The 27322-nt window shown below is 35.4% G+C and overlaps 1 protein-coding gene across 6 annotated transcripts in view; it reads right to left on the bottom strand.

Annotated features, from left to right (window-relative positions):
- The window catches only part of EPHA5 (EPH receptor A5), a 305704-nt gene that overhangs the window by 104435 nt on the left and 173947 nt on the right, over window positions 1–27322 (bottom strand). For all 6 annotated transcript variants that reach the window (XM_014541800.1, XM_014541799.1, XM_014541798.1 and 3 more), the window contains one exon: window positions 2448–2572. In XM_014541800.1, coding sequence (XP_014397286.1) covers window positions 2448–2572 — 125 coding nt within the window. The remainder of the gene's footprint in view (window positions 1–2447; window positions 2573–27322) is intronic.

Below are 27322 nucleotides of genomic sequence, written 5' to 3' on the forward strand. Positions count from 1 at the left end.
CAGTTTGGCCTGGGGACTGAAGGGTCCCGGGTTCAATTCTGGCAAGGGTACATACCCAGGTTGTGGGCTCATGCAGGAGTCAGCCAATTAATGATTTTCTCTCATCACTAATGTTTCTATCTCTCCCTCTCCCTTTCTTTCTGAAATCAATCTATAATAATAAAAGCATAATATGCTAATTAGAGCAGACAGTCAAACAGTGGAATGACCTTTCGGACAACCTTCCGGATGAAGCCAGGCCAGCCACCGTGGCTGCGAGAGCCAAGGCAGCCAGGGCTGCAAGGGCCGAACCCCTTGTATGAATTTTATGCATCGGGCCTCTAGTTTTAAAAAAAGAAGTACTTATAGAACGTTTAGTCTCCCTGCTCTTGAACTTTATTTCATCTAAGAGACAGATATTCAGATGCATAGTTTTTGGTGTATAGTTATTTTTAAGTGCCATTATGCATTTCAACTTTTTAAAAAATCAAATTTAATTACAACAAAAATTTGGGAACTTATAATATTTACAAATATTCCATCTATATATTACATCTATCTATCTATCTATCTATATATATATTTCTAGTTACCTAACTTTGCATGAGTATTCAGTGAAAAAAAAAAAGTTTATAAACACTTGAGTAAGAAATGCAAACTTTAATTTAACAAATTATATTTGGATATTGAATGTGTTTAAATTGTAGACCTGTTGAATTCAGATTTCAGTTTGGAGAAACAGGGATCAGTTAGGGATAATTAATATAACATTTTACTTAATTTACTTGTTTTTTACAATAAAATCTATAAACCATGTCTCAACATTGGTTTTTCTTAGAGGTATTCTCTTAGAGCATTGTTGGTGAATAATGTATTTGATGAAGTATTTTCTGTGAAATATAAGTATCTTCATTTATGTTCCCTAATGACCCAATAGTTTACATTAAGTCAATAATTTACATCAAGTCATTCCTAGGAAAACAATTTCAAAAGAAATAATTTTCTGTTTACTCATTTATTTATAAAATCAGTATACTAACATTGTACAGGCAGAGAAGACCTAGAAAGAATATGTAGTTAGCCTTGCTCTCAACCTCCCGACACATCCTACTGTTTTGTACTCTGTTGTACTTTTACACAAGTAATTGTCAAATCAATAATTAAAGAAAAAAATTAAAATATATATTCTATAATGCTATGAATTAGTTCAGTGTATTTACTTACACTCTTATCTAGGCATAAAATGTTAGATTTTAAAGTATTTTTTATTAATAAGAAATCAGCATTTTTCATTATATTTTTGCAGTAGTATAAGGATAATAATTTATTCCCCCACTCTCTTCCCATGTATAGTTTGGGCAACTTCTTAGGTATTGCAAAATAAGTTTTTGTACTACCTCTCACCCTCTTCACTCTTCCTTAAGAGGGAAAGGGTGATGTCTCTGTGAGTCTGGGAGAAGCAATTGAGTTAGTGTGTCTGAGCCCTACCCTTCTCTCTTGGGATCTGCTTCTCTGCATTATAATCTACAACCACCCTCACTTCTACTTCTGTAGGACACACACTTCTGGGTCAGTTTCTCCTACCCACTAATGACGAGGCTGGCTGGGTACTCCTCTCTCTTCATCTTCTCTGTTAGAACCCAGGTTGTTCTAGGGGTGTATGTCACTCAGATCCAGACCACAAACATCACAGTGAAATGGGGCTGGGAGCTGGAAGACTCATGATGGCTGCGTATCTAAGCCAAATACTCGGGTCCAGCTTTAGAAATTATAGGCCCTTCTTTGGTTTCCATTTGTTCGATTCCTTTATTAGTGACTCACTTGGTTGTGGATCCAGAAAAGAAGTACGATGATTATTGCCTTCAGACCTCAAAAACTATTAAGGCAAACATGTAAGAATGGACCCAAGAGTCAACTCAGTGAAGAAATCGAGAAAATATAGGGAATGTGAGGCACGCATTTCCAATTTTGGGCCCAACATTTTAAAATAAATATTATGTACAGTGTTTGGACTTTATGCCACTTTGTTATGGATTTTAAAAATGTATACATTACATACACATCTTATCTGCTTACACTTCCTTAACACTATAGGCATTATGCAGGGTGACAGTACACAAGCGCTTTTTCTTGTAGTACACCTCAGTCAGTCATGAAGGTCAGCAACTTGAGTGTTTGTGACACTTTGAAAATGTCCTATGACTTCATCTCTTAATGCTGTGAAACCTAGTTAAGCCGATGTTAGACTATATGGCAGTATCCGGGCAGCATAAACTAGTTGGCAGCAAAAGGACACAAATAGCGTGCTCCCTGTACACTCCTCACCTTCATAATCATGACTGCAGAATCAATTGTCATTGATTTACACATAAAATTGCAACAGGCTTTTCTACAAATTGGATAATTGCCGTTTCTAAAATGAAAAAAAAAAGAAGAAGAAAGGACATTCTTTATTTTGTTAGTCCTACCTTTTCAAAATATTTGATTTCATACTCCAGGATGATTCCATTGGGGCGATCTGGCTCTTGCCAAGACAAAGAGATGCTGTTCTTTGCAATCTTCCCCTTTTTCACATTGGTGATTGGAGAGGGAGCTGCAAAATAGTATAAATAAAGAGTAGCATGATTAACAGAGCCCTGAAATTACAACTGTGTATAATGTATATTGGCATTTCTGGAAGGCAGTATAATAAAAATCCCAAACAATTAAATTTTCTTTTAACCTGGAAACAATCTTACTTTCTCTATATAACATAAGTTTTTATAGATTGTAAAGTGTTTTACAAATATAAATCAACTAAGTATTCTTAAAATTTTCTATCATAAAACTGTAGTCACACAGAAACTAAAGTCTGCATTTTTTCTATAAATTTTAGAAACATAAATGATTTTACTTTTTCTTAATAAGAATATTTGTGTTGACCTGAAATACTTGTTTTAAAATTTATGGACTCTGTATAATATATGCCATTATGCTAATAGATACATAATTATCTATATTATTACATTTTTGTATCTTTAAGGTTCTCTTTTATTTATTATTTCTGAAATTGTGAGTTCTATAATCATTATTAAATTTATATATTAAATATAGTGCATGTTTTCTTCAAAACTATGTTATAAAATATGTTATATCTTAGAAACAATTGCAAATAAAACAAAAATTTTCCTTTGTTTCTATTCGCCACAAGTATTTCACGAGATATCACAATCACCTATGGTGCTTGTTGTTATTGGCCAATGTCTACTAAATCGTACAAGGAAAAGTAGTTTTTTGATGAAAATAGAACAAATTGTATGCTATTTCAGATATGTCTGGATATTTTAAATTCCAAAACATGTGAATATTTGATTCAACATCCATTTTTATCAATCTGTTGATACTTGTGTGGGCTCTGGGTTTGACATTATAAAGAGATATTGACAAACATTTTTTTAATGTAGATTATCTTTATTTTGTAGCTTTTAGCTTCTATAAAAGATATAGGAAAGACTATCATCATCTAATAAATGATGTGCCTGTGATATAATATATATTAGATATAATATGTATACACACACACACACACATATGTATATAATAGGTACATATAAGATGTTAATGATCGCAGACATAATAAGTAGGATATAACCAGAGTCATAGCCTATCAACAGCAGAGCATTATAAACAGACATATGCTGAAATTCAATTTTATATACTCAAAATGTACATTTATATAAAAATGATTTTTATATATATGATTATCTCAAGAGTAAAACACAAACCTAGATTTTCAAACAAGGATCAACACATGCGTGTCCTCTCACCCCACCTCCTGCTACTGTTCTTCAGCAGCCCTGCCCAGGCTTTCTGCTCTTAGGCACTTCAGACACACTCCTACCCAAGGGCCACAGCACTTGGCATTCATTGCTCAGAGGTGCTTCTCCAGAGCTCTCCCTTTCCTCTGGGTTCTCCTGAGACCTCACCTGTCTACTTTACCACTCGAGTAACTAACTCTCATCTCCATCCATCTCTTCTCACCTCACCAGGCCCTCTGCTCCTTCAGTGTTTCATTTTTCTCCTTAGTTCTTTCACTTGTGTCTTCTAATATCATATCTTAAATAGAGATTTGCTTTTTTTCTGTCCTCTCAAGTAGAATATAATTTTCTGTGAGGGCAGAAATATGTTTATTGTATTCACTGCTGACTCTCTAGATTTAGATCAGTGCCTGGGACAGAGGAGCATCCACTAAGTATAAATGGAATGAGTGATTGGTGGCAAAGCAGAAGCAAAGTAATATACAAAAAAAAACTACACCTTATTTTTAAACTATATGTCAATGAACTCAACTATGAAACTCAAGGGTGAAGTGTGTCTTTTAATAAATTAAAATAAACAGACATATATCTGTGAGAGAGCAAAATTAGTTAACTGTTTCATGTTTTATATACCCACTAGAGGCCCGGTGCATGAAAATTTGTGTACTCGGGGTGGTCCCTCAGCCCGGCCTGTATCCTCTCTGCAGTTGGGGACCCCTCCAGGGATGTCTACCTGCTGGTTTAGGCCTGCTCCCTGGGGGATCGGGCCTAAGCTAGCAGTCAGACATCCCTTTGGCAGCCTGGGAGCCCTCGGGGGATGTCCGACTGACGGCTCATCCACAGTAGGACTTCCTTAGCACTGCGGAGGAGGTGAGAGAGGCTCCCACCACTGCCACTGAGCTCGCAGCCATCAGTCCAGCTTGTGGCTGAGCAGAGCTCCCCCTGTGGGAGTGCACTGACCACCAGGGGGAAGCTCCTGCATTGAGTGTCTGCACCCTGGTGGTCAGTGCACATCATAGCTACCAGTCATTCCTGGTCATTCCTTCGTTAGGGTCAATTTTCATATTATCCTTTTATTATATAGGATAATAGGGTGATAATGACTTCAGTATTTTAATGTGCACTTTTGTTTTTTTAATCACAGACCTTTCTTATATTCAGGTTCAGAGGATGCATATTTTCATCCTTATCTAGTTTTCTTAAAGGTACCCAATTCCATAAAGTTTTTTCAAGAATAACACTTAGTGTGCAGTTAAAGCCCAAATTATCTAAAAGTAGTTTTTAAATTGCTGTATATTTACTTCTATGGAAATTGTAATAGATTGGCAGTTCTCACAGTCACATTTTGGTAAAGATTCAAAGTCTCTATTGATTTCCTTGTGAGGGAAAGTCATGCCATATTCTTCATGGTGGACAAAGAATCCAGAAGACAAGAAACAAGAAAAAGTAAGCTATGTGCCCCCAGTTCATCAGCATGTTTGTAGCAAAGTAGCAAATTTACTGAAGCAGAAACAGTAACAGAGGCTTGTGGAAGACAGCGGAGTTTTTTAATGTACTTTGATCAGTAGTGAATAGCTTTATGAGTTACCACGAATCATGAATTAGACTCATTTTCCCATTAGCCCTGTATATTTATTGCACTATGTTACTAAATATACAAAGACGGTCTTGAAAATTCTTCATTCACTTTACTACTTTGCAAACATTCTCCTTTTGACTGATGTATTTCTTATAAGTAACTGTCAGTTTTTATCCAATAATTGGTGGTGTTGTCACCTTCCTATTCATAAATTGCATTTAACGTGTATGTCCTATGAAGGAAGGATTAATTTGGTTTCCTTCACTGCTCTATTTCTAGCACCAGAAAAGTATTTTGCATATAGAGATTTGATAAATATTTGTTGAATGCACGCATGCATGAATGACTACATGGGAAATACATACATCATCATGTATCATTCAAAACTGATTTTGTCTCATCTTAGTTGCACAGATTAGGATCTTATTAATTGGAGATTTGTGCTTTATTTTAAAACTTACTTCTTTAACAAAATAATCAACTGTTTCAGAGTGAAGCTATCAAATAAATATCAATGCACACTTAACCAGGCTGAAGTGGAATATTTTGTTATTTACTTACATCATTGAAAAACAAAAATTGTATAGCTTTCAGACTGCTTGATTGAATAATGTCATTGTTTGCCAAAGTTAGTTTTCTTAAGGTTAAATACAGAGTGCCTTTTAAAAATGGTTCAGAATTGGGGAAGAAGACAACTCAGAGTAGTTTAGGAATAATGTCCTCTCTGGAAAGACCATCTTTGCATCATTTGGGTAAAAGCTGATCAAAGTGGGGACACTGACAGCTCCTGGGGACATAATGATGATGCACAAATTGTGAATGGCAGCACGCGCCCACTACTGTAGAGTATTTCATGAGTATTGTGCACATTAAAGTAACTGCAGCCAGATTTGTCAGCATCAAGGGCAGGTGTAATATATCTCATTCGTCTTCCTCACAGATACCCTTTGCTCATTCTTTACCCACTTAAGCTTTTATTAAGTAAGCCTGAAACGAAAAGAGAAGGATGACTTAGGACATTTCTGCTTGTAAATACAACTATTACTTTCCTAGTGTAAGAAGACAATACTAAAGAAATCAAGTTGTGAATAAAACATATCACTTTGCATAATATCTGAGTTTCACCTTTTGGATATGTAGAAACATTTTGTTTCTGTATAGTAGCTTTTATATGGAGCTGACCTTTGAGGACCAGTGTAATAAGCAAAATAACCATCCTTTAGGTTAGTAACAGTTCCCATTGTGTACTCATTATTTCATCTATTTGAGTTTTTAAAAATAAAATTTAAAATGGTTTTATATTTATAGAAAGATTACAAAGACAGTTCAGACAGTTCACATATACCCCACACCTAGTGTCCCCAATCAGTAGCATCTTACAATAGTGCAGTACATCTGTCACTATTAATGAATCAATATTGATACATTATTATTCATCTCAGTCCATATTTTACTTAGGTTTTCTTAGTTTTACTTATTATCCTATTTCTGTCGGAGGATCCCATCCAGCATACCATAGTGCATTTAGTCATCCTGTCTCCTTAGGCTCCTGTTAGCTATAATAGTTTATCAAATTTTGCTTGATCTGATGACTGACAGTTCTGAGGCATACTGGTCAAGTACTTTGTAGATTATCTCACCATCGGATGGAATGGGTGTTTTTCTCATGATTAGACTGGGTTATGAGTTTTGGGGGAGAAAACTATACAGGTAAAGTGTCATTTTCATTACATCATATCAAGGAAACATACTATCAACATAACTTATCACTGGTATGTTAACCTTAGTCATCTGACTAAGATGGCATCGATCTGTTTCCTCCACTCTAAAGTTATTCTTTTTCCCAGTTTTCTATACTTTGTTCTTTGGAAGGAAGTCACTCTGTAGCCATGCTTAAGGAACAGAGTTATGCTCTACTTCCCTGAGGCTGTCTGCATAAATTATTTGGAATTCTTCTGCACAGTGATTTGTCTATTTTCTCTTACTTATTTACTTTGTACTCATTTACTCATATCAGTATGGATATGTGGATATGTTTATACTTTGGGTTTCTAAGCTAGTAATTTACTTGGTTACTCAAATTATTAACCTAGGCCATTGATGACTCTCTCAGTTCTTATGTCCCTTTGACATATCCCCATCATTGTGAGTTTGTGCATCTGTTTGTTTCAGATATCCCTTTCTTACTTCTTGTCACTATAAGACCTGCTATTCTAGGCTCATCTTGCTTATTTATTGGCCCAGTCTTAACTCAGTCATTTTTTCTAATACCACTGGTTTCTTTCATTGGACAATGCTGTTATAAACCAAGATCGGGAAGAAAGGTGTGCTCCTTGCTCCTGGGTGTCATTGCTTCTAGGCCCTCTTAGCCGACATAGCTAGGAAATAAATGCATCTATATTAACCTCTGTATATCTATGAATATTTCCATATATAACTATAAATATATACATATATCAGTATATTAAGCTAAACATAAATATATACTGATGTCACCAATCACTTACCAAACAGATCTTTCTAGCTTCTTTACCTTACTTATCTGTAATCTCTCTCTTCAGCAGTAGATCCCACCATCCATTTATTTCAATTCTAGTAGGTTGTCTAGTGATTAAATAATTGCTCATCTTAACTCTTTGGCTTATTGATATTGATATAATAATGTAGAAATCTCTAACATCTCAATGGCACAAGCAATGATATACAAAACCCTGTCATCCATTATGTAAAACACCGCATATCTTCCTCACTTTTCAAATACAGAAACCGAGTTTAAAGCAGTGTCCCCAGATGGAAAGAGTGCCAGACAGCTCTGAAGTCAGACAGAATTGGCTTCTAATCCTTTGGCAGCCAGCCAGCTTCTAGCTGTGTGTGTGACACTGTTTAAGCTGTTTAACCTCTGTGAATGTACTTTTTATCTTTAGAACAGGAACAATCACACAAACATCATATTTTTGTAAGGTTGAAATATGATTCTGTGTGTATAGGTATAGGCTGGGTGCCAAATAAATGGTGTTTAAATATCATTGGAAAATACTAGACACTTGTTTAAGGAGACTTCTATAATGGATTCTCCATAACTCCTTAATCCTCTCAATGTACATCAATCAAATGTTTTTGTCTCTTCTCTGGACTTGGTACTCTTCTAAATACTGGAAAAGATCAAAAGACAAAGTACCTATACAGATAAGGTTTTCTTATTTCCTACATCCAGGGGATTTTACAACTCTGCATTAATAATTATAGGTAAACTTCCTTGCTTACCATAAAATTGCTAATGAGCCAAAAGTATTGAACTAGAATAATGTCTGCTTTATTTTTTTTAAATAGAGTGAACCTGATGAAACTTAATTGTTCAATAGAATAAGAAAATACCACTCATCAGTCCCTGTACTCGGTGCTATATATGATGACAAAAATTAGATTAGAGATAGAATTAAGTATTGATTATTTGTATTAAAAAAAAACACAAATACTATATCATCATTAATTGGACTTCTCTACCTAGATTTTGAATCTTAAAGCTTTGTGAAATCTAAGACACTATTGACACCCTTTTGATCTATAAAAGTTTGTGAATGTGTAAAATCTTACTCAGAAAGACTCCTTCTATTTTCCTGCAGAAATCCCTCCACATGAATAATGTATGAGTTATTTACACAGAAATTTTAAAAATAAATGCATATTTAATGCCAATTGGCCAAGTAAGCTGTCAATATCTTCCAGCTGAAAGTCACTACTTATCTCTATGCACAATTTACCATATTTAGGTGCTTCTTGCTATTCAGGTGAGTCTGGCCCTATTTTTCCTTAAAAACAAACAAACAAAAACAGATCAATTGGATTTTGCAGGAAATAGTGACTCAGAAGGTCAGACTGGGGCCAAGGATTCCGTGTTGTTAATAAACACTCCAATTGAATCACTGTATCTACAAACTTGGGGAAATACTGAAGGCAAACAACATTGGGATTAGTTCTTCTTTAAACAAAACATATAAACTTAGAAACGTGAGGCTAGAAAATGCATTAGTGTTAATGTTTTGTGAACTACAGTTTTTGTTATTATTGTAGTTTGAATTTTTATTAGTTGTTTTTTTAGACAGTGAAAAGAAAGGAGAAAGAGAGAGAGAGATGGATGTTGTTCCATTACTTATGCATTCATTGGTTGATTCTTGTATGTGCCCTGACCGCGAGGATCCAACCCTCAACCTTAGCGTATGGGAGGGCTCTCTAACAGCTTAGCTACCAGCCAGGATAACTAGTACTTTTTCTGACCCTTTGGCTCACTATTACCGTCTGCTATGTTGCTCTCTTTTGCTATGCTTGCCTTCCTTCTTTTGGCATTGATTCTTTTTATATTTGGTATTTTCTTGGTTCTTCAGTTTTAGTATTTTAGTAAACTGATTGGTTTGTTCCCTCACACATAATCTAGTTTACTAGTAGCCTATGAGACTATAATCTCCATAAAAGTAGAAAAAATGTGTATGTTCTTCACTATTGCCTGCTTAGTCCTTAAAACAGCTTCTGGATGATAGTAGATACATAAAAAGACACTTTGGAAAATAGGAAAGTGAATGAACAATTATCTGCTTTATACTACAACACATTTATTTTGCATTTTTCTAGAGTGTTATATGAATAAAGTCATAAGGTATATATATTGTATTTACTTAATTAACAAGAGATAGGAGAAAACTGTTGGGAGAAAAATATAATCACTATCTTGTTTATGGTGATGTTTCACAGGTGTGTGCATATTTAAATTTACCCAATTGTACACTTTATGTGTAGTTTACTGTGTATCAGTTGTACACCAATAAAGATGCTGAAGTGTGTGTGTGTTGTAAATGACAACTTATAACTGCTTCTACCCTTATTGAAGACAATATTATTATTCTACTAATTGGACTCTCTCTTTTCAAATATTCCATGCCTTCGGTGATTTCTGCTAAGAATAGCCATATCTAAAAATCAGAAATAAAAATATACGTGCGCAACATTCCCCAAGACTACTTGTCAAAATGTGATTTAGTTAGGAAAGTATAATAAAATAATATTGGAAGTTTTAATTTTGGAAAAATGTATTGGTATTTTTGCTTTTGTATTGTACCATACTTTGATGGTGCAATATAAATGAAGGTTGTATAGCAAGTTATAACAAATTTGTGACTTAAAATCAATTTTAATAAGAATAGATGGCAAATGTTTAAATAAGTGAGAATATAGCATGAAAAACAGCATAGAAAAAGGTAAAATGAAATAGAAAAGAGTGTCACCAAAATGATGTAGCCTAGATGTTCAAGCTACTCACTGTGACAAACTGACAGTATATTGTCTCCTATTCTTATATACTAAACAAGTATTTAGAAGTATGTTTATATGAGTTTTCCCTGTGAACATGTTTACAGTTTATTTGGTGTGGGAGGAAACAATATTTTAATACAATTATTAGCAAACATTCCTCATTTGAAAAAGGCAGAATCATCAAAGTTCATTTCTGATTTTATATTACTCTAAAAACTTTGTTCTTTATTTTATGATATAAACACATCTTTTGAAAAATTTATACCCCTAGAAAAGAAGATTGATCTCATATTTTATTTAAATGATAGCACGCTTAGTGAGGGCACAGACAGTTCCTTACTTGTATGGTTTCTTTCAGGATGACCTAGCTCTGCAGAGTGCTGACTGACACAGATTGAAATGATGTGGGAAAAATTATAAAAGGAATGATTAGAAATGTTGATATATAACACAGATGCCTGTTGAGCTGAATTCATCTGAGAGTCAAATAAACTGTAGCTATTTAAATATTTCTGTTTGAGCCTGATCTTGTATTGGTAGCATCTGGTTGGTAGTAACTTCTCCATGGTTGGTCACTTTGTGCCAATTCTGCTTTCATAATTAGGTAGAAAAACAAGAAACAGCATAGAACTCTCCACTCAGAGCTCTCCGCAAAATGCCAAAAAGCAATCAATCAAACTGAGCCTTTAGAACATGTGAATTGTTATTTAAATAGTGCTGAGAACAATGTGTGCAAAGAGTAGAAACTATTTCAATTTTAGCTAATTATTATTTAAAAATATGATCTCTAGAGAATAATATGTCAGCAATTACCTTCTATATTTAGCCATATAGTATGAGTAGAATTCTGTGTGTACAGTATATGTGCATGTGGGTGAATCTACATAGTTTAAAGAAATGGAGGTGTAGATAAATCCTTATTATATATCTAACTGTATATTTGTATCTGGAATAGATACAGATATACATATATAGATATAGATACATATTGTGTCATGTGCATCTTTCATAGCTAGTTTAGTGAAACTACATTACTCTGTTACAATTGCTTTAGAGTACATATTTATCATTTGAAAGTAAGAAAACGAGTAACTACATTTCCTAAAGTAAATGAGAAATGCAGTTGCTGAATTAAATTACCTATAAACATATTTGAAACTGTTAAGATGATAAAAATGGGACAGATATTTTAAAGTATATACATAGCCACTAAACATTATAGCATATATTTTATATTCTATATAGTATCTATTTATTCTATATTTAATATATACTTATTACTATGTTGTCATTTGCTACCTCTGGACTAAGAAAAATAGCTAAAGTGCATTTTCAACACAACTGATATTTATGGTCTTTTCCAAAAAAAGAAGGTATTTTAAAGGTTTCTTCCTCAAATAAAATTTCAATCTGTTCATTCAGACAAAACCTACAATCATCCCTTCTTAAGAGCCTGCAACTGGATCTTTTGATATATGATCTCAGTGAAGTTTCAAAAAGACTATTTCAAAAAACCTGCCTTTAAATGTCAACAATCTAGAGAGATGACATCCTTTAAAATAAAAAGGATCACCTATGAACTGAAATGTCCCCTTAGGTATAGTCTTTTTATCAAAGATGTGAAAATCATACTAAATAAAATTATTTTTAGTAAGAAATAAGAGCAACTTAATTGCATTAAAGCATATGCTACATATATAGTTTTAAAGTCATAATCACAATAATGTTAATTAGAAAAGAATATGTCAATAATAAAAATAGAGAACTATTTTACTGGTATTTACACTCACTAGGGCTCATAATAATCATACAAATTACAAAAACAAATATAAATGTGACAGTGTATAAAATGACAACATGCCACTTTCTGGATAACAAAATTAATCCCACACCAAATAAATGATTACAGAATTTGTTTTTCATTTATTACTTCTTATGCCCTATGGTAGAATTTTTAGCTCATCAAGTGGTGTTAGTGTCCATAATTGTGGAATTTTAATAACCACAGAATCTGTTTTATGAGAAACTAAGTTCAAAAATTTTTTGCAGTATTAAAATAAAATGAGGAAATATCTAGAAAATAATGTGGCATGGTTAGAAAACTATAATTAACACAGTATTCTTTATTCACATTATATTTTAGGGAATGCAATCCCATATACAATTTTTTATAGATTTATCAATATTAAACCTCAATTATAGGGGATGGCAATTAGTTTTATAGGTGAAAAAATAGTAATTAGGACAATGAACACACTCTCATAACTCATTTTGTATGTAAAACATGAATTTCCACTTATAAATACACATTATGAGATCTTGTTAACCACAGAATAAGCCACTAACAGTAACAAGGCTGTAAAGTGGGAACTTTAATTCAATTCCTAATTGTTAAGGCTTTCACTGTCTAAATTAATCTGATCTAACATTTTAAAAAATCAAAATAAACACATTATAGACAACCCATTTTTCCTTTCCCAATTCCATTAGTCTTAATCTTATAGAACTGTATTAGCAATAGAAATTACTATTTAATTCAACAGAAATTATGATAAGTTATCATTTATCTATTGATTATTTACAGAACCGGATCAGATTTCTATTATACCATTCAAGGTCCTCACATCTTTCCCTAAAGATATTCTCACTGAAGCCACCTGCCAAGATTCCATTAAAAACTGAAGTTTTGCCAGTAGAAACAAAACAAAAACCTTTATGGCTACAAAATAACAAGGAAGATGTTGGTAGTGTTTATTAGCTGATTTCAAAAAAAAATCCCAATCATAATGTCTTTAAATAGTATAATTCCTACCAGCAACATGACAACCTGGAACTAGAAAAAATACAAGATTAATGATTACAGTTAGTCAAACTTTCAAAGTCCACAAGCTATTTTGTTCCAAGATAGTAATTTTATCAGCTGTTTAATTCCTCAGGTCGTACCTTGGGACTAATTTTAATGAAACAAATCACATATTCTCCAGTTGTCGGAAATCTCAGCCAATACTCAAATTGCCTGCAAGGCAATTTTCTTCTTAAAGTTATCACACAGAGAAATTTCTAAAGCCAACAAAATATAACACTTTATATTTGTTATCAAGTTCAAATGGCATAAGTTTCCTATTTTTGGTTCTACTGGAGTAATAGTATCTGTTCATATTTACAAAATAAATAAAAATGCAAAATTCTAGTTGTAAACTGCCCAAGATAATGCATTTTGTAAAAATTTAGTTACTAGAACTAAGTCCAATTTTATTTTAAAAATCTTTAATAAATGTTGGCTACACATATGAACAAAACCATTCATGGATGATTAGATGGTAAAGGAGCTACTGCAATTACTTTACCATGATAATACATTGCTTCTACAGTAGACAGGTAAGCCACTTTATAGTCTAAGCACTATATACACATTAAATCACTCAGCCTTCTAAAATCCATGGGACTTAGGAACTATTACCATACCTTTCTGAAGCATGAAGTCAAATAGCTTGTCCAATCAGCCCACCAGAAATTGGGAGTTATGAGCAGTCTTTTTTTAAAAAATATATATTTTTATTGATAAGAAGGGAGAGGGTGAGGGAGAGGGTGAGGGAGAAGGAGAGGGAGGGGGAGAGGGAAACATAAATGAGAAACATCCATTGGCTGCCTCCTGTGCACCCCATACTGGGGATCCAGCCTGAAACCCTGGAGTGTGTCCTAATTAAGAATCAAACTGGTGTTGACCTCTCAGTGACCTCTCAGGTGCATGGGACAGCATTCAACCAACTGAGTCACACCAGCCAGGACAGATCTAAGCAGTCTTGCTTCAGTGTTTGTATGCTTGAGCAGTATTCCATAGAATAGTAAAAGATACTCTCATAATAGAGATGCTACACTCAGTACTGAAAATGAAGAAAAAAACAGAAGAGTAATTGCCAAGAGACCCACTTACAATAGAGTCAGGGGGGCTGTTAAGAAAGTGGGGCCTCGATTTTGAAAAATGGCGGCCAAATAGGCAGTCATGTCCTGCGCCTTCTCATGGAGCAGATAGAAGGAACACTAAATCGAATAACATCCACCAAGAATTGTCGAATTAAACACATCTGGTGAGACAACCTATAGCTGGAAAGGACAGAGGATGCCTGGAGAACAGTAGGATCAGGGATCTGGGCTGGAGAGATAGACTCCCAATTACAGGGATGAGAGGCTCAGAAGGAACCTGCACTGCACCAAGTCCGCATCCCTTGGGGACACATGTAACACTCCACTGTGGAAGGGGGTCCACAGGGTTGCTGGCAGCCAGGGAATCTAGGTCTAAGTCCACAGCCATGGGATGCTGTGCCCAGAAAGGCGGCCTGAAGAACTGCCTGAGCTGTGCGGTACCAGGGGGAGAGAAATACGCAGTGGCACAGCTGTTTTGCTTTTATATTTTCCTTGTTTTTATTCACTAAACCCAGTTCATAGGACGTTTTGATTACAAACACTCACTGAGGCTGTGGTGCAGGAGGAGGTGCAGTTTTGTGGAGGCTGGGCGAGGCTGTGGAGGGAAGCAGGACAGGGAGAGGTGACGAGGAATCTGACACTGGAACATTCCAGACCCTCCAACCCTAAGCAGAGCCAACCCCTCCCATCAGCACCTGCAGGGCAATTAGTGCAGCACACCCAGCCTCAAACTTTGCAGAGGAAACAAAGAATCTGAATAGCCCCAGGGAGCCCTGGGGGACTGGGTTGAGGGGCTGTTTGGTCCCAGAAACCAATAAAGCAACATTCCCACCTAAAGCCCATGCCAAAAATAGACACTTGTGTAAATAATAATGAAAGTAGGCAGACGAACAAAGCGGGCAGATTGGTCCCGCCTGCCTGAAACAAGGCTGTGCGGACAGACACAGAGGAGCAGTGGATCACTGGGAACTTCAACAGTGTGACTACCTAACAGGAAACTGAGAATGGCAGACAGAACAGTAGAGAGAGATGCTAAACCAGCCTCCATGGGACATTAAAACTCAGCTGAAGCCCTAACCGGTTTGGCTCAGTGGATAGAGCATCGGCCTGCGGACTCAAGGGTCCCAGGTTCGATTCTGGTCAGGGGCATGTACCTTGGTTGCGGGCACATACCCAGTAGGGAGTGTGCAGGAGGCAGCTGATCGATGTTTCTCTCTCATCGATGTTTCTAACTCTCTATCCCTCTCCCTTCTTCTCTGTAAAAAATCAATAAAATATATTAAAAAACAAACAAAAAAACTCAGCTGAAGCAAATGACACTTCACTTTTTTATTTTTTACCTTTCATTTAAAATTTTTAACCTTTTATTTTTTTTGATTAATTTTCTTCATTCTATTTCTATTTTTTCAACATTATTTTATTTTATCTTATTTTTTCTTTTATTCCACTCTTTTTTTCCTCACTTCTCCCCTTTTCATCCTGTCTGCCCCCTGGTGGTCAGTGTGCATCATAGCGACCAGTCATTCCGCTGTTTGGTTGATTTGCATATTGGCCTTTTATTATATAGGATTGGCAAACACCAATGACAATGTAAGAATCTTAAAGGCTGCCTGAGAGAGACAGAAAGTTACCTATAAGGGATGTCCCATTAGCCTATCAACAGAAACACATCAGGCCAGAAGGGAATGGAATGAAATATACAAAGTGATGCAAAGCAAGGGACTGAATCCAAAAATACTATACCCAGCAAGGCTATGATTCAACATTGAAGGTGAAATCAGGAGCTTCACAAACAAAAAAGGGCTAAGAGAGTTTATTAGTACCAAGCCAGCAAGGCAAGGAATGCTAAAGGGAATGCTGTAAAAAAAGAAGAAATAGGGAGGGAAGAAGGAACACAGACAAAAAGAATAAAAATGGTGACAAACAAGTACCTATTAATAATAACCTTAAGCGTTAATGGATTAAATGCTCCAATCAAAAGACTTAGAGTAGCTGAATGGATAAGAAAACATGACCCATATATCTGCTGTTTACAAGACACCAACTTCAGAAAAAGGGACTCAACAGACTGAAAGTGAAGAGATGAAAATAAAAATTTCAGGCAAATGGAAATGAAAAATAAACTGGGGTAGTAATACTTATATCTGACAAAATAGACCTCAAAGTGAAGGTCATAACAAGAGACAAGGAGGGCCACTTCATAATACTAAAGGGAGCAATTGAACCAGAAGATATAACTCTGGTAAACATATAGGCACCCAATGCAGGAGCACCCAAATACATAAAAAAACTTCTGGAAGATATCAAGGGTGAGATTGACAGCAATGCAACCATAGAAATCCCATTTGACCCAGTGATCCCACTTCTAGGAATATATCCTAAGAAATTAGAAACACCAATGAGAAAGGACAAATGTACCCTATGTTCATAGCAGCACAATTTATAATAGCTAAGATTTGGAAACAGCAGATGAGTGGATTAAAAAACTGTGGTACATCTACAAGCATGTCAAACTTGTGGCTGGCGGGCCACATGACGCTCGCCAGACACGAGTTTGACATGCTTGACTACACAATGGAATACTACGCTGCTATAAAAAAGAAGTAACTTTTACTATTTGCAACAGCATGGATGGACCTGGAGAGCATTATGCTAAGCTAAATAAGCCAGTTGGAGAAAGATAAATATCACATGATTTCACTCATTTGTGAAATATAATGAACACCATAAACTGATGAACAAAAATAGATCCAGAGACAGAGAAACACTGAAGAGACTGTCAAAAATCAGAAGGAAAGGTAGGGGAAGGGGTGCGGGGGGGAGGGTAAGAGATCAACCAAAGGACTTGTATGCATGCATATTAACATAACCAATGGACACGGACACTGGGGCAGTGGGAGCTTGTCCTGGAGGGTGTGAGTGGCTGGGGAGGGTGGATGGGGGGAAAAGGAGATACTTTTTTGTAATACTTTAAACAATAAAAAAAAAAAAGTGGGGCTTAGTCATATCTGTGTCTCAGTTCTCAGAGCTGCTATTATGTTGCTAAACATGTTGCTAAATTCAGTTCAAGGCTGAGTCATAAACATCCTGGGACAACAACTGCTATATGGGCATATATAGACTTTACCTTCTCCTAGTTTTCACCTCCCTTGTTTGTATATTGAAACTAACCAAGCCCTGGTTTCCTAGCCAGCCATCCTTCATTTGCATGAAAGAATTACATCTTGTGGCTTTTGCTTTTTAAACTTATCTTTGTTTTCTCCAGAGAACAGTCTGGATTGACACCTGATTCTGCTTCTCTCTAATTACACTCTTCCATTTAAACAAATGCTTTTATTCTTTACCAGAGGCCCAGTGCATGACATTTGTGCACTCAGGGTGCAGGCAATCCCTCAGCCCATCCTGTGCCCTTTAGCAGTCCCAGAGCCCTCGGGGGATGTCCGACTGGTGGCTTAGGCCCTCTCCTGACATCCTTAGCACTGCCCCGGCTTATGGCTGAGCAGTGCTCCCCCAGTGGGAGCACACTGACCAGCAAGGGCAGCTCCTGCGTTGAGCATTTACCCCCTGGTGATTAGTGTGCAACATAGAGACCAGTTGTTCTGCTGTTTGGTCGATTTGCATATTACCCTTTTATTATATAGGATTACAGACTAACCTTTTTTGTTGTTGTTGACATTAGTACTTACTTGAGCATCAGATTATATTAAAGATTACTCAGATAATCAAATTTTTCATTTAAATAGATTAACCTCCTCATTTTTTTTCATTAGCTTTAGTGGCTGATTACAGACTACAAAATGTAAACAACAATCTCTGATAAAAGCTAGGCAACTCTGTCTTGTTATCTATGCTCTATACATTTTATGTTATTCAATTGTATCTACTCTGAGTTTTGTTTTCACAATCCATTGTGTCTACCATAATGCACCTAAAAGACAGCATTCAAATATGTGAGTTCTCCCTATATACACTTATGTACTAACAATCTGAAAATTATCTTCTGGAAATAAATCCCCAAGATAAATCACAATCCTCACAACCATTAACAGTGTACACAGGTAATGACTGTCCCCCATGTGCAATGAACTGAGGATTTTGAGCAATTTCCTTTATGCTAGATGCAATTCCGTCCTCTCTACCACTCAAAAATGCATATTTAAATTCTTTGAGGCAAATATTATCATGCAGATAGCCACGAATATCCTCTAATTTATATATACTTAAATATACATATTTCACAAATTTTGATATTTTATGGTTAATAAATAACAACTTGAAATAAGTTAGAATGATAAAAAAGCAAAGTCCTCATTGTGGAGTAACACAGCAGAAATGTGGAAAACTCACATAAATCTCTCCTTTATTAGTCCCAGCACATATGTTTCCCCAAAACTCAAGCCACTTCTCTCTCTATTACAAGGTTATTTAAGAGGCCCAGAGAGGAAGAAAGAGTGGTATCAGAAATCCTCCTCTCTCCTTCCCTCCCATTCTTCTTTCCTAATATTATTGAGAAACTAAGTCAGAGACTACTGACTTAGACTCTTAAAATCAACATCTTCACATGTCCTGGCAATTGATCATAAAACTGAAAATATTAAAGATAAATTGCTTGGGAAAATATTATATACCACAGACATAGAAAGTAAAACCTTCCTCTGAGAATCCATTTACTTGCCTCCAAGACTATATAACTCTTGAGTACAATGAGTGGCCTCATTTGTCTTTGTAGTCTGTGTAACTAGAAAAAAAGCAAGTACATGGAGGGTGCCCAATAAAAACTGATCCGATCAATCAAGAAGCCAATGAATCAGGAAACTGCTACAAGGTATATTTAGCAAGTAGTGAAGAAGTAATATCATTATTAACAACATAATGGAATCTTGGATTTTCAAAATCTATGGGTAAAACTGACAATATCATTTTACTTGCACATGAGCTTTCATTTAAAAGTTAAAGGGAAAAAAGGGGTCTTCATGACATTCTATTATGAGTTTGATTCTACATTATGAATAAAAATGAAATAACGATAACCAATTCTTGTGTATACAAAGAGGAATTGGAGTAGGTGTTCCTAAGGGTGTTTGTAACCAAACATTGAAGTTAGGCATTTGTTTCTTCACTTCATTAAGAAATATAACTCAGATTTTGACAATCTAGAAACAGTAATTAAAGTTTTCATTTTTATTAGATATTAAAGTAAAATTGATCGTATTTTACTAGAAACACCCAGTAAGAATAGAATTTTTTGAAATTCATAATAATTAGTGAATGGCCTGAATGTTTGATATAGAAGCAAAATTACCAATTTCACTAACTACAAAACCATTCATAGGATTTCAAATCTCTTGTTTTCAACTATAAAACTGGATTCCATATAGAATTCTAGAGTGAATCTGGAATCCAGCTTATGTTCTGCCAATATGTACTAGAATCAGAAATCCTACAGCGCCTCAGTTTACTCATTTGTCAAATTGGGATTATATTTATCTCACCTACCTCACAAGGATTCAGGGAATCAATGCCACATTAGATGTAATATTTAAATTATAACATCTCTAAAAATATCATGAATTTAAGGAGTTAAAATGTAAGCATCCATTTCCTTTTTCTCTCCTGTGGTTTCTTATCAAATATCAAAGGTTTCATATTGCATCATTTAAAAAATGTGTCAGAAATAAAATCTTCTGGTTTAAGAATTGAAAACAGTATTTATCTGTTCACAAAACACCACATAGGATCATTCTTACATTTAATTAAATACTTGCGGTGAGGCTACCACATGCCAGGCACTATTTAAATGGCTGGAAAACAGCAGTGAGCCACATAAGCAAGTCTCCCCCACCCCTTTTTTTTCTTGAGACTTATAATCAAAATGCTAGCGATTTATCTATAAACTCATCCATGTAACAATCAGGAGGTCACCAGGAATAATCACCTCAATAGTTAAAAACATTCCCTTGAACAAAGATGATTGCAAAAGTCTCACCTTTTCAGCCTGTCTTCCCTATATGAATTAACAGCATCAGTTAATCACTTAATCAAGTTCCTTCATTTTTTTGGAATTATATATGTAAACATGAATACTTATGTAAATGTAAATGTTTATATATTTATGTAGATATATTTGCATATACATACATGTATGTTTTTCAGTTTTTGGAAAGCCTTGTCACATCTTTCATCTAGAATATGAAATGAAGGCTATAAAAACAATAAGAAGGCAGTGAATAGCCTCATGGAGCTGAGGAGTGCTATGAAAGGATTTAAATAAGAAAATGTGGGAGCATGTGGGCTTAAGCAGTCTGTTTATTATATATATTTGCATCATGAAAGTGGCATACTAGGAAGATATCTTTGCTAAAGTGTGCAGGATGCCTAGGTGGAGAAGAAGATTGGTGGATTATATGAATGGGTGGGAAGCCATAAAATCATGGTTTTTCCATGAAAAGTAAAGAAAATGAAAATGGGTCCTGAATGATTGTTTTGCCAATTCTTAAATAAGCTGTCTTCTTTTTCCAAGGGAGTTACAATGCTATAACTTCTCAAACTCAAACATTACAACCACATGCCCCTATTGTCCCTCATTTATGTTATAGCAAATGAACACCTACCTACTTGAAAAGCCCAAGGATGTCATGTTCCCTTTATTAATAAATTGATCACAAATTAAAATAATCACTAACATCCACTGATAAATTTCTAATGTTTCTTCGGTAAAAATCTTTCCTCATCTCTATTACAATGTCACCACAGATCAGTGCCTTGCAATCTTACTGGACAATTTCAACAGCCTCTAGAAGGTGAAATGCTTCCAGCACCTGAAAAGTTCAAAGCCTTTAGCCTGCCTGGCATGCAAGGACCTTGGCCTTCCTTAGCCTGTGCTGCTGGTCTCACCTCCTTTCACTGCCCTTTCAGACACATTTCATGCCAGGCACCCAGCAATTCTTACTCAACCCTGACTGGAAACAATATTTAAAGGTATGATTTCTTATTCAACCCTGTCTAGAAGCAATATTTTAAAAGTCTGGAGGCCACCAGTAAAGACAAACTCCACAGAGATATGAATCAGGCTGGGAACTCAAAATAAATTTTTGGAGTTAGATACAAAATGGCCAGCAGTTTTCTTTGGGGAAAAAATCAAGAATATCAACTTAAATTGAGTAAAGAATAAAAACAACAACAAGAAAAAAGAAAATTAAAGGTAAGACATAATACAAGAGATTATAATAATGTGTAATTAGTAGTATGTCAAAAGACTGAGGAGTCAGAACTCTAGTTGAGGAGAAAGAGGCAAATGAAAGGTGAGACAGTTTATATTTAAAAATTGCTATATTGGCCAACATTCATAGACACCTCATAGAACTCACTAAAATATACTAAACCCTTACATGTTCTACAACAACCTTATGAGGTAGATACTGTCATTATCCCCATTCTACAGATGGAAATACTCAGGTAAGGAGAGACTACAAATAGTGCTGGAGTTGATCAAACTTAGGGAATCTGGGTTCAGAGTCCACATGTCTAACCATTGACAAGGCCATACTATATTACAGATTTGTGTCCTGGAAGACGCAGGAAAACTTGGAACACTTGAATACATTCAATTATGTAAAAGTACATTTCTTAAAGGGAATTGAGATATTTAGCACCGTAGTATTGTTTAAATTCATTGCACAAGTTAAGTTAGTCAATGCATGTTCTATTTGTGCCAAATTCCTAAGGAAAATGGTGAACAATCTTTGTTCAATGTAGAAAAGTCCCCATCCCTGCACCATGGGAAACCCAGCATCAGGATTAATCACTCTCTAAAATGCTTGATCATCAAAGAGTTCTTATCTTTCAAGGGCTGGTTGAAGATTCCTTCCTAAATCTGAGCAGATTTACAAAATGCTGGCATTAAGTGACATAAAAGCATTTGAGTTAGGAAGAAAATGTATATGAATCAATGATTAAGGAACCATAAAGTCAGATAACAGGGCATTTTAACTTGTCTTATTAGCAATTTGATGCATGATCTTTTTCAAAAACTATTCTAATTTATTTTACTAATGCAGTAATGCAGTTTATTCTGTATAAAATATGCCTATTTTTTCATGTTTGCATTTACCAAAAGGAAAGCTAAGCGCTTGAGATTAACTGTATTTCATTGATTTAGTTAAAATTAATGCTCTTGATGTTTTTAAAAAGTAGAAAATGTGTTTACATTATTAGAATGTCTATCCTGTGTGGAGCTATGGTATTAATTTTAATTCATTTTATTTATCTTTGTGCAATGCTTTTATGTTGAACTAGTTGCTTATATCCTAGTTATTAGAAAATAAATTATACCTTTCTTCCTAAATACTTGCTACTAATTTCATAAGATATTCTGAAATGAAGTATTTGTAAATGTTAATGTAATATTTACTTATATAGCTATTTAAAACAAAATAGAGCTATTTGTCTATTAATAGTTCTTTAAATGACTTGAAAATAAGTATTTCAAACTTTAGCAATGTTACCATTAACATTATGAGGCATTTATACATAATTGATATGAATACTAATGAAAATGTTTGCATAGATGTCACCAAACATCAGAAAGATATGGTCTGGTTCTTACAAATTCATTAAAAAGTTTATTCAGTAAATTTATGAGTAATACACTAGGAAAGAAATATTGTGATAAAAGAAAAGAAACCAGAAGAAAGTTTGAGATCTGGACAAATATTGAAATCTAGGACTGTGTCTATACAATGTTAGTAATAATGATGCAGAAAGAATGAAATTATGGAAAATATCTGAGTCTATTGTTTTATATAATTTATTAATATTTTTCCTAAATCTTCACAAAGAAAAACAAAATCAGGGTTAAATTATTTGTTCTTATCAAAGAATATTATACATTGTATAATATTGTATATATATATTGTATCAGTTTATAATATAAATATGTATTTAAATTAACTGAGATCTTTCTGTGGTAGTTCAATACATATGAAATATTATTTTTCAAGATACATTATTGTTAAGGTCCAAACCTGCTCATTGCCACGTCTCCGCATACCTTTCTTTTAAAGCCATTGGGCATCAGAACACCAGATCTGATCATCACAATTCTGGGGCTTATTAGTCAGGCATATGCAAAGCAGGGGGTGTCTTTCGGGGATAGAGGGGCCCACCATGAGTAGGGTGCTCATGTCTGGGAGGAGAGAGAGAGAGAAGCAGAGGGAGAAGAAAAGGTAAAGCCTGGCCTGAGGAGCCATTTCTGGAAGTCCCTCCCTCTGTGGCTGTGTTTGGGGGATGGTAGCTTGGGGAGGAAGATCAGAGGAACCGGGTGGGTAGCCTTGTGTACAACTAAGCAACTGTAATAAAAGCAAGTAGGGCTGGGCTTCTGTCTGTCCTGTGTTAACTGCTCAACCAAATGTCTCATTTCACTGAGTAACTCACTGTTCCCAAATGCATTTCTCCACAATTAAGCTATCAGAAATATACTTGGTCATTAGTTCTCTAATAACTCCAAGTTACCATATTACTTATTCCATCAGCACATTTTAATAATGTACTACAAAAACGAGTGCTATGGAGTCATTAATTAATGAAAAATTAATTTTTCCTAAGTCTTCATAAAAACAAGCTGGCTCTTAGAAATGACAAATGAAAAGAGTGCTTCACTTCATGGAAATTAAAACATTACTCATAGAATTGTCAAAATTAAAATAATCTAAAATATTGTATTACAAGGGTGTGAGAAAACCCAGGCTTGCATCCTTTATTTGTAAAACAACAAGCTTTTGATAAAGTAAGTTTATGATATTTTCTTAAACTGTGCAAAATTAGAGAAATCTATCTCATGTGAAGTAATGCTTACTTACTCTAGCATTATTTGTAAGAGGAATAAATAGATAGGAGAGTAAAAGGAAGAAAAGGAGGAAGGAAAGAAGGGAAGAGGAGAAAAAAAGAAGAAAAATATATATGATGTGGAAGAATAAATCACGGTATAACCATTTTATACAATGCTTTTTGTATGTGTGTGTGTATATATATATATATATTTAAAAGTTATATATATAAATACTAACTTGGAAGTTTCTGCAAAAGATATTAAGAAAAAAATGTACTTTAAAGCCTTTGAAGAACTCAAGCTGCCAGGGTGAAAAACCGCCTCACGATCTAGCTAAACAGAGTAATTAATTATCAGAAAACCTGCAGGTTAGCCTACTCAGTTGACTCTGTGATTAGAGTTTGTTGTAGTACAAGTGCAGACCTATGATCTTTTTATTCTAACATATATAGAGCTTTCACTGTTGTTTCAGTACTGTGCCAGGCATTTTCCAAGGATTACATCATTTAATATTTCATATAACCATGTGAGTTAGATTCTATTATTTTCCCATGTAATACACAGGTAAAGAGACTAAGTAAAACTTACTAAGTAAAATGTCCACTGTCATTAAGCTTATAAGAAGTTCCATGCAGTCAAACTATAGAATTACTCTTTACCTCTAGGCTATCTTGACTCCACAAATGAACATTGCTCTGAAAACTAGTTGGCGGGTGGTGCACCTGTGCATAGGAACTGGGCATATAAATATGTAAATATCCACACATACTCATACATTCAAGTAATAATAGTTATTGTAGACTTCGTACAAATATATTACATTTTTAAAATCTTAAATTCTATAAACAAGAAAGAAAAAGAAAATTAAATATAACAACCACAACCATAATTTTTTTCTTATGGCAGCCAGGGACAAAAAATTTTGTAGTCAGTTGTGTTCCCTAGAAAATCATCCTTATTTAGCAATGCCCTTCAGGTGTGAAGAACTAAGATGCAGACTAGGGTGAGTGAGTTGTCTGTAGTCATGCAGTCACTCCTAACACTGGGGACGACAACTCTCAAGTCTCAGATCTCTACTGAGTTCACCAGATCACGAACATTTATACAGTGAACTTCAGAAGTTAGAAGCCCTTTAAAGTCTCTATTTGAACAAAGTATATTTTCCAACAGTTCTTGTCAAAGAACAATGCTAGAAACCTCAAACACCTCAGTGGCTTGCCTTTTAGCAAATTTGAAATGTCAGGAATAGAGAAGGCACTGCTGCAGTATCCTGGGGTTTGCCCCAGTTATTCTCAACTTGTCCAGACTGAGTCGTTGTACTTCACAGTGGGGCCTGCTTAACATTAGTTTGTTTTTTTAAAGGGTATCTATATAAATATTTCCTATCTGAATTATGGAAAGCTGATCAAGTTTTTCTAAAATATAAGCAGATTTTATCTGCGCAAAATTATCAGAGCGGCACTAATTGGTGTCTGATCAGAAAAAAATGAAAACCATAATAGATGTTTCAGCAGAGATAATTTAACATAAGGAGTTGTTTATATTGGTGTTAAAATAGTAAATTAGAGAAAAAAGGAAATACTGAGGAAATCCAGTGACAAGAACTACCAAAAACAACTACCATCTCAATGCCAAAGAAGGGAAAATTGGGGATATCAGAACCAAGAAGCCTGGCTGCTGCTGGTGCCTCATGGGCTTGGAGGAGCAACAACTAGCAGAGTGATGAAGGGAAGGATGATGTCCTTATTCCCTCCACTTGCCATCCATCTACCTCTATTGCCTCTAGTGAGTGGAATCTGATAGAAAGCCACCTGGTGAAAGAGAGGGGTTTCTCTGGACCTCAGCCCTAGCATGGCAAAACTGACTATGGTAGGGGGGATTCCATTTGAGAAAAATTTAATAGGCAGCTCCCCTAAAAAAGAGTTTATGTTTCTAGGCATTTGGTGTGTGTATGGGGGGTGGTGGGGCGAGGAGGAAGGAAGAGGTATATATATGTCTATATTCAGGCTTTCCGTAGCTCTGGTTTGTACTATAACAGTGCTTATCTCTTAGTAACTGCTTGTTAACTGACACTTGAAAGCTCCTTCAACATGGATGATCTGTATACTAAATAATCATTTACTAATATTGCCATCAAGTAATATCACAGTGGGGGCATATGTCACAGTGGAAAGAATTTCAGCTTTGGGATAGCACAACCAGTGGAAATCCCACTTTCTAGCTGGGTAATTTAGGAAAAATTACCTATGCTGAACCTCTTTTCATCTCTACAAAATCAGAATAATGCTGATTTTTAAGTTGTTATAAACATTAATGATATCATCCTATATGATAAAAGAGAAACATGCAAATTAACTATCCCTCCGCTACGCTCAAGCCATGCCCGCAAGCCACGTCCACCAGCCAATCAGGAGCAAGTATGCAAATTAACCCAACTAAGATGGTGGCAGCCACGGAGCTAAAGCGAGCAGGAGGCTTGGGTTGCCCCCAGTGATGGAGGAAGCCAAGATTCCCACCTGCCCTGGCCAGCCCTGGGCTCTGCTCAAAGATACAAAGTTTCAATTATAGAAGATAAATACATCCCAGAAAAAAAAAAGAAAGAAAAAAAGAGAGGCTGGGAGCTTAGGTCGCCGGCGGGTGTGGCCAGCCTGAAAACGGCCCTCAGCCCCTCACCCAGGCTGGCCAGGCACCCCAGCAGGACCCCCACCCTGATCTGGGACACCCTCAGGGCAAACCAGCCGGCCCCCACCCGTGCACCAGGCCTCTATCCTATATAATAAAAGGGTAATACGCAAATTGACCCTAACAGCAGAACGACTGGGAATGACTGGTCACTATGACACACACTGACCACCAGGGGGCAGATGCTCAATGCAGAAGCTGCCCCCTGGTGGTCAGTGTGCTCCCACAGGG

Source organism: Myotis brandtii, unplaced genomic scaffold, assembly GCF_000412655.1.
Source record: "Myotis brandtii unplaced genomic scaffold, ASM41265v1 scaffold28, whole genome shotgun sequence".
In the NCBI taxonomy this organism is placed as follows: Eukaryota; Metazoa; Chordata; class Mammalia; order Chiroptera; family Vespertilionidae; genus Myotis; species Myotis brandtii.